The following is an 8128-nucleotide window of genomic DNA, read 5'->3' as shown; positions in this document are numbered from 1 at the left end:
AGCAGAGATGACCCCTCAGGCTGGGTGGGAATGAGCTGGTGCTTCCTCAAAGGGAGTTTTCACAGCTGAGTCATTGCCAAGATAGGCAGGCAGTAAAATTTCCTTGCACTGTCCTGCTCCACTTGGCTTTCAGTCCCACAAGAGCTTTGCCTTCAACGGCAGGAACATCTTTTCCTTGCTGGAAACTGGAATCCCAGCCCATTGCAGTGTCTGCCCTGGTGAAGCACCGATAGACTCCACAACTCAGAAAGTTATGAAGGAGGTATGCTTTTATTGCAGCTGGGGTGCATGGGCAGCAGCTCCTCCAAAGGCATGTACACCGTCAGCAGCTCTTCACTTGGTTTATATTAGGTTACAGGTTACATATGCATAAAGTTACACAATGCTCCTATACATACTCATTACCTGTCCCAGCTTTGTATTATAATGAGTTCAAAGTTCATTTAAATATGCTCACACAAGCGCAGCATCACAGATTAATTGTGGGCAAGAGTCCTAAAAATAAATGAGGGATAAAGTTAGTAGTCTTCCTCAGGATGAACTCTTCACCTTGGTTCCTTGCACATGCCCCCTTGGTTCTTGGTCCAAGTCCAAACCTTAGAACTCACTTGAGCCAGTTCTGCGGTCTGAGAGCAGGATGTTCCGTCAAACTCAGTAATTTTTATCAATTATTTGGCTTTCCTTTCTATATCCTCCCTTTTACTGGGTAGGCAAAAATCATTAAGCAAGTGATATATTGTTTTCAGCAAGCAGTTCTTAGTAAATCATTATCCAAACTCAGGCCTCCTAAGTCAATTCCAGAAGATTATTATTCAGCTTCTAGCCCCCCTAAATTAGTAACTTCTACCCCTGTAAATCCATGGATCCCAGAGGACAATTCCCGAGGCTCCCAGAGTCCTGGCTCTGCCATGCATCTCAAGAGAGCAGTGCAGGGCCAGGTGACAAGGTCCAGCAGCTCTTTGGGCTCCCAGAGCATGCAGCAAAGTTTGTTTTGCTGAACATTTTCCAGCACATTCCCAGCTTGAAGCAGAAGGAAGAAGGAAAGGGAAGCAAATCCTTGAGGGAATCAAGGAATGATTGCAGCTGGAAGGAACTCTGCCCATGGGTTATTTTGCTGAAAGCCAATTGGAACAACATCTTGCAATTACATTTCACTGCCAGTCTGTCCTGGTTATAGGAGCAGGGCACCAGTTTAGCACTCTGTGGGTGTGACCAAAGTAGGCATTCTACTCCCATTAGGATATTTCTGATGAGCTGCTGATGACAGGTCATTTGCAGGAGCTGCCCAGTGCACCCCTGATCCCTCAGGCTATGAGCTGGGTGTTAAATGAGATAAGGAAGAAGAGGCAAACCCTGTGAGGCAAGGCAGTGTTTCTGTTTCTTCACACCAACGACTCAGCTGAGATGACTCCCTCCAGGGAAGCACCAGCACAGTCCCACCTACCCTGAGTGGTCATCTCTGCTAATGGGCCATCGTGGACTCAATGGCACCAGCACAATGGGCAGCTGAAACGACTGAGACCATCAAAGACTCACCAAATATCCCATGACTCACAGGATGACATCTTTCCATTGTCAAACTCCCTGGCCTGGGGGAGGTACTGAGCATTGCCACCTGAACCTGAGCATATAAAATCTGGCTTTGGGGATGTGGGACACAACTCAAGAGACCCAGAGAAGGAGGAGCAGAACTTCCACAGGACTGCAGCCACTGCTTTAGACAAGACTGCAACTACCACTTCAGAAGGACTGTGACCACCCCTCAGACCAACAGGTTTGGTTTCCTTTTCCTTTTTCTTTGCATACAGTGGGGCCACATGGCACTCAGCACAGGAACTATGGAACACCATGCTGTTCTTCTCCGAGGGTGCCTGGTTATACTCTGCCTTTGTGAGTTAAAGTTGTGTCATTATATTTCTTGTAATCTCTTTGGTGGATTGTGACTCCCATTTAATCTCTTTTGGAGCAGTTTGGGGGAATCCATTTCTCCTGCCAGTTTAAACCAGCACAGCATTTCAGAGGTGTTTTAGACAAGAGGCTTTTTACAGTGACTATACAGCCAGTGATTTCTAGAGATGGACTGGGGCAGGAATAACCTTCAAACCCAATGGACTCACACCTTGTTTTTCCCCCCAAAACAGGATTTCCCATTGCCAAACTTGGCTGGATGGAGAAGGAGGCTGTGAGTAAGAGGAAGATGCCCTGGGACAGCCAGGCAGGTGAGGAGGAAGTCACTGCCCCTTTCCTGCTCTCTTCTCCTCCATCTCCCAGCCCAGCATTGCCCCCAGCTGCAGGACAACCCTGCTGCTGACACTGTCATGCCGAGAATGAATTGGGGGAATCTCCTTCCCCTTCCCTCTGGCATGGAGGTAAATCCCAAATCCTCTCCTTGTCCTTTCTGCCCCAGGCAATGAGCTGACGACAGAAAGTAAGGAGGACAAATCCTCCCTGAAGAACCGCATGGAAGAGGCCATTTTGAGCAACTCCATGGTGCAGGAATCCAATGGGGAGGAAAAGCCCTGGAGATCCCACACGAGGAGAGGCTCCAAACCAAGCCCACAGTGCTGTGAGGAGCAAAGACCCACCCTGTGCCAGGAAATTGGCCAGCAATCGAGCCAGAGCTATGAGCAGGTGGCCCATGAGCAGCTTCCCACTGGGGAGAAGCCCTACAAGTGCTTGGAATGTGGGAAGAGCTTCAGGACAAGCTATCATCTAATCCGCCACCAGATGATCCACACTGGGGAATGGCCCTACGAGTGTGGGGAATGTGGGAAGAGCTTCAGAGACAGCTCTGACCTGATGATCCACCAGAGGATCCACACCGGGGAGAGGCCCTATGAGTGTGGGGAATGTGGGAAGAGGTTTCAGACCAGCTCCAGTCTCCTCCTCCATGAGCGGATTCACACTGAGGAGAGGCCCTTCCGCTGCCCTGACTGTGGGAAAGGCTTCAAGCACAACTCCACCCTCATCACCCACTGGCGCATCCACACAGGGGAGAGGCCCTATGAGTGTCCTGAGTGTGGGAAGAGCTTCACCCAGAGCTCTCACTTGACCAGACACCAACGGAGCCACCAGTAAGAGAAGCCCTGCAGAAGCCCCAACTGCAGGAAGAGCTTTGTCTTCTGCGCCAGCCTTATTACCTAAAGCCTCATGGTTTTACTGCTATTTGGGAGGGGTGTTCAGTGTTCGGGAGCTATTCTGGATGATTTGGTGCTTCTGGGGTATTTGGTACAGTTTCTTTCTCCATTTTGTGTTTGAAAAGCCAAGAGGGTTCATCCAGTACCTCAAAACCACTAGATTCCACTGGAAAGTACTCAATCTTACCCCAAAATGGCTCAATCCCTGCCCAAAATGACTCAGTTCTACAGCCCCTCAGGGTGGGATGGCATTGGAAGGAGATTGGGCAAAGTGGGATGCAGTTCCAGAGGGGTGATTTGGGCATTAGGTGGGGCAGGATGGGTGGGATGGGAATTGGAGGGGAAAATAGGGCTTGGGAAGGGGGTCTTGATGTCCAGGAGAGGTGTGATGGGTTGGGGTGGGGATTGGGAGTGTGGGACAGGGTCTGGAATGAGACAGCCAAAGGTTGGGGTGATGAAGGGAGAGGAAACCTGCTCCTGAGTTTTTGGGTATTATATAACAGGATTATTTCTCATGAGCCTTGGGGCAATAAAGAAAAAGGAGGTTCATCCTTTTGGTGTGGTGCTGTGTGTTGGCATTTGGGGATTCATTTCTTGTTATTGTTGTTACTATTATTTGTATTATTTATTAGTGTTATACTTCTAAATGCCACCCATTGTTAATAGTGGCTGGATGGCAGCTCACTGGGAAGATTCCCTTCCTTCTCGCAGTGGGATTGAGCTGTATGGTCACTTCCAAGTTGCCAGTGGCTTCTAAAGATGCAAAATCTTGTTTATGTTGGTTTCAGTGTGGTTTGGAGTGGGGGAAGGGTCTCATCCCCTCCCAGAGGTGCTCTGAGCCTGCTCTGCACCACATCTGCACTTGTGGCACCTCACAGCTGCCCTGCCCTGGGGACATGGCAGGACTCCCTCCTGCCAGGGCTGAGGCTTTGCATGGCCTCTCATGACCCCTCATGTCCAAAGCTCTGTGCTGGCACTGGCCTGAGCGCCAACATCACTGCAGCCCCACGGCCTTTGCTGTCCCCCCGTGTCCATTCCCTCTCCCCGAGTCCCGCCCCGCTCTGGCAGCAGCAGGAGCCGCAGCGCAGTGGGTGCCAGCCTGGCCCAGCCGGGGCTCCCAGCAGGAGCAGCAGCAGCATTGCCAGCCCTTCCCAGCTGCTCCTGCCTTGGCTTCCCCAGGGGTTTTTCCAGGGCAATTCTGGAGTACAGCAACAATCACCCACAAACCGGTCACTGGGCTCAGCCCTTGGCCTTTCTGCTTCCTCCAACCAACCCAGGCTTCTCTCAGCATTCCAGTTCCCTGCTCAGAGCCTTTGGCTCCCTGCAATCCTGGCCCCAAGGATCTGCTCTCACAAGTCCCTGGGGAGCCTTTGGCAGTCCCTGCCTTCAGTGGTGCCCAATGATGCTCCAAGGGAATTGGAATTTTGTTTCTGACTCCTTGAGCAGCTTCTTCAACCTTTTCTCAGTCCCTGAGGGTCACAGACTCAGCTCCACCTTGGGGTTCATTAAAATACAGAGAGCCCTCAGGAGCTCCTTGTCTGCCTTCCATTGTCTTCAAGTGTTCAGGGCTTGTACAGCTATTGGAGTCAGTTTGGTGTTCTTTTAAGGAGGAAGTTTTCAAAGTGCACCCATGACTTTTCTTTAACGTCAAGGAAATATTTTCTTATTTTTCCCTTCTGAGAAGACATGATAGAAGCATTCCCCATGTGACTTTGATGCTAAATGTCTCCTTAGGAGGTCTGGGCATGTAGAAGAATGAGCCCCTTGAGGGCTGACCCTGTTGGGACAACCTGCTCCTCAGCCCAACCTCACCATGGCTGACATTGCTCACCTGGCACTGACATCCCTGTTCCCTGCATCACAAACTTGTCCCCTGAGCTCTGCAGCTGGCTGTCCCAGCCCATTGCTCCATGTCCCACCTGCTCTCCTCAGGGCTCTGCCTGCACACAGGCCCAGGAGAGGTTTTCTTGTTTGTGAGGAAAGAATGAAAAAGCCTGATCAAGTTTCCTAAACAACAAACCCCACTCGGAAGCCACATGCTCAGTACAGGCTGCCTCTGATGATGTCACCTTTCTACAAGGGACAATGTGACCAGAAGTGATCTCTGTAAGCAGAATTCTCTGAGTCTTGAAGCAGAATTCCCTGTTCCTGTCCTTTCCCTTGATCTCAGTTGCAGATGGAAGGTGCTGGTGCCATTTTCACCTTTAACCCCTCTTTTGAATACAAACAGATGTACCCCGCTGTGTTAAGCAGGTGTTGCTCAATGTTAATGGAAAGCTTTTGTGTTCCCAATGGAATCACAGAGATCACTGTGACACTTTGGGGTCACATGGAACCATGGAGACCAAAGTGACACTGCAGGGCCTCATAGGTCAAGGGAGACCACTGGGACTCTGTGGCACCTCATGGAACCAAGGAGTGGTTTGTGACACTATGGAACCTCATGGAATGAAGGGGACACTGTGACACTGTGGGGCCTCGTTGGAACTCAGGAGACCATTGCTGACAGAACAGGAGCTCATGGAATGGGGAGAGCCAGGCCCAGGGAACATGGCTGCAATGGTGATGGCTGTGAGGTCACTGCCACTGCAGCAGCCTGCTTGGCCCTCAGCTGACATTCTCGACAGCAGTGTTTTGAGGTCACCCAGCACATCAGAGAACCAACACAACCGGAATTCCATCCTTGGGGAGAGGAGGAGTTTCACTGTGTCAGGTTGCACAAAGCTCCTGTCCTTGGACAATTGCTGGGATGGGGCAGCATCTTCTCCTGAAAAACAGTTGCACTTTTGTGCCAATTTCATTGTAAAATATTCCTTCCTTATAACAAATCTAAATCCACTCTCATTTAGTTTAAACATATTGACCCTTCTTCTGTCACTGTAAACTTTGGAAAAAAATGACACACCATTTTCCTTGCATTTTGACCAATATTTTTCCTTTCTTAAAAAACTGGGAGAGGACTCAAAAATCTCCCAAGATGGGGTTTGGAGGCCTCATCACATAAGCAAGCTGTGCAGTTACAGAGTGAGCTGTGTAACATCATTGAGTGACTGTATGACATCACAGAGCAGGCTGTGTGACATTACTGACTAGTTTGTAAATCCACAGAGCAGGCTGTGAAATGCCAGAGCAGGATGTGATACGTGACATCATAGAGTGGTCTGTGGCATCACTGGTTGGTTGTGTGACATCAAACAGAAGGCTGTGACATCACAGCGTGGCTGTATGACATCACACAGCAGGCTGTGAGGTCACAGAATGGACTGTGTGACACCACAGGGTGGTTATGTGACATCACAAATGGGGCTGTGAAATCATGGAATGGCTGTGAGACATGATAGAGCAGGCAGTGACATCATGGATGGGCTGTGACATCACAGGGCAGATTTATGTGATGATAGCAAAGGCTGTGTGAGATCACAGAGTCGCCTGTGAAATCCCAGAGTGGGCTGTGAAAACAAACGGTGGCTGTGTGACATCACAGAGTGGCTGTGTGACATCACAGAGCAGGCTGTGACATCACAGGGTAGCTGTGTAATGTCACTGCAAAGGTCACTCTGCCCCAGCCCCCCTCACAGTTCCCCCAGACAAGTCCAACGCTGCTCGTGCACAGCAGGGTCCCATGTCCCCCCAGGTCCCCCCTGACCCCCGTGCCACAGCCTCCCCCAGAGGATGTTCCACGAGATCGACCCCAAGAGCCTGACACGGGGACAAGGGGGACAGGGCCCTGGGGGCTGGGACAGGGGGACAGGGACCCCCCAGCAGTGTCCCCGTGTCCCCCAGGGCAAGAGCCTGGCCCAGGGCTCCTTCACCCTCTTACGAAAGAGTGCTTGAGAAAACTTAATAGATCCCCAGCAAAGGATCAGCAAAATCCAGATTTAATATTAAGCGACAGCACAACAAAGTTCCTTGGCAAGAGTCACTCTGCTCCTGACTGCACAGTTCAGGCACACCAGGGGAAAAAAGCAACAAAAATGCCAAGCAAATCCAGTCAATCAAAACAGAAGTTAACTGAGAACTCAGAGGGAGGTCACTGCTCCAGGAGAGCTCCAAGGGGCTCCTTTTGGAGCCCTGTTGATAGGGCCCCAAGAGATGGGCTTTAGTCACAGCAATGTTCCATCCTGGCTGCACTTCGCATCAACAGCTTTCTCTGACACTGTGAGAACAGGGATGTTGTGCCACTGAGGGAAGAAAAACAGTTGCCAAGGCTGCTCCTAAAGAAAGCAGGAGCTGGTTGGACAGCAGCAGTGCCTGGGAGCAGACAGTGTTTGTGATCAGCTGCAGAGGAGCTGAGCCCAGGGGCTGTTGGCCAAGGCTGAGGCCTAACGAGCATTTCTCAGATCGCAGGGCAGCCTGAGAAGGGGAGGGAGGAATGCACCACCCCAGGGCCCCATGGAACTAAGGAGACCATTGTGACACTGTGGGGCCTTGTGGGAATGAGGGACCATTGTGACACTGCTGAGCCTCATGGAATCATGGAGACCACTGTGACATTGCAGGGCCTCATGGAACCAAGGGGACCATAGTGACTGTGTGTGGCTCCATGGAACCAAGAGACCATTGTGACATTGCAGGGCTTGTGGAACCAAGGGGCAATTTAACACTGCTGGGCCTCATGGAAGCAAAGGGGCCATTGTGACCCTACAGGACCTCATCAAACCAAGAGGCCACTGGGACACTGCAGTGCCTTATAGAACCAAGATTCCATTGTGACACTGCAGAACCACAGGAGACCATTGTGACACTGTGAGACCCTGTGGAGCCAAAGGTCCATTGTGACATTGCAAGGCCTCATGGAACCATGGAGAGACCATTAAGAAATTTCACAGCCTCATGGAACCAAGGGGACATTGTGACACAGCAGGGCTGCATGGAACCAAAGCACCATGGTGACACAGAGTGGCCTCGTGGAATCAATGCTTAATTGTGACACTGTGGAACCAAAGAAGACCATTGTGACACCGCAAATCCCCATGGAACCAAGGGGCCAT

General features: G+C 50.8%; 1 protein-coding gene across 1 annotated transcript; it reads left to right on the top strand.

Moving 5' to 3' along the window:
* The first annotated feature begins 1817 nt into the window (after positions 1-1817).
* LOC146421206 (uncharacterized) lies at positions 1818-3446 on the top strand. Its single transcript, XM_085047709.1, has 2 exons — positions 1818-1890; positions 2408-3446. The coding sequence occupies exons 1-2, from the start codon at positions 1818-1820 to the stop codon at positions 3076-3078; spliced, it is 744 nt and encodes a 247-aa protein (XP_084903835.1). The 3' UTR covers positions 3079-3446.
* Positions 3447-8128: the final 4682 nt, after the last annotated feature.

Source organism: Lichenostomus cassidix, unplaced genomic scaffold (genome assembly GCF_008360975.1).
Source record: "Lichenostomus cassidix isolate B80296 unplaced genomic scaffold, HeHo_3.0 HiC_scaffold_43, whole genome shotgun sequence".
NCBI classification, from domain to species: Eukaryota; Metazoa; Chordata; class Aves; order Passeriformes; family Meliphagidae; genus Lichenostomus; species Lichenostomus cassidix.
The sequence above is the reverse complement of the archived record's forward strand: the minus strand, read 5'-3'. Positions and strand labels throughout refer to the sequence as shown.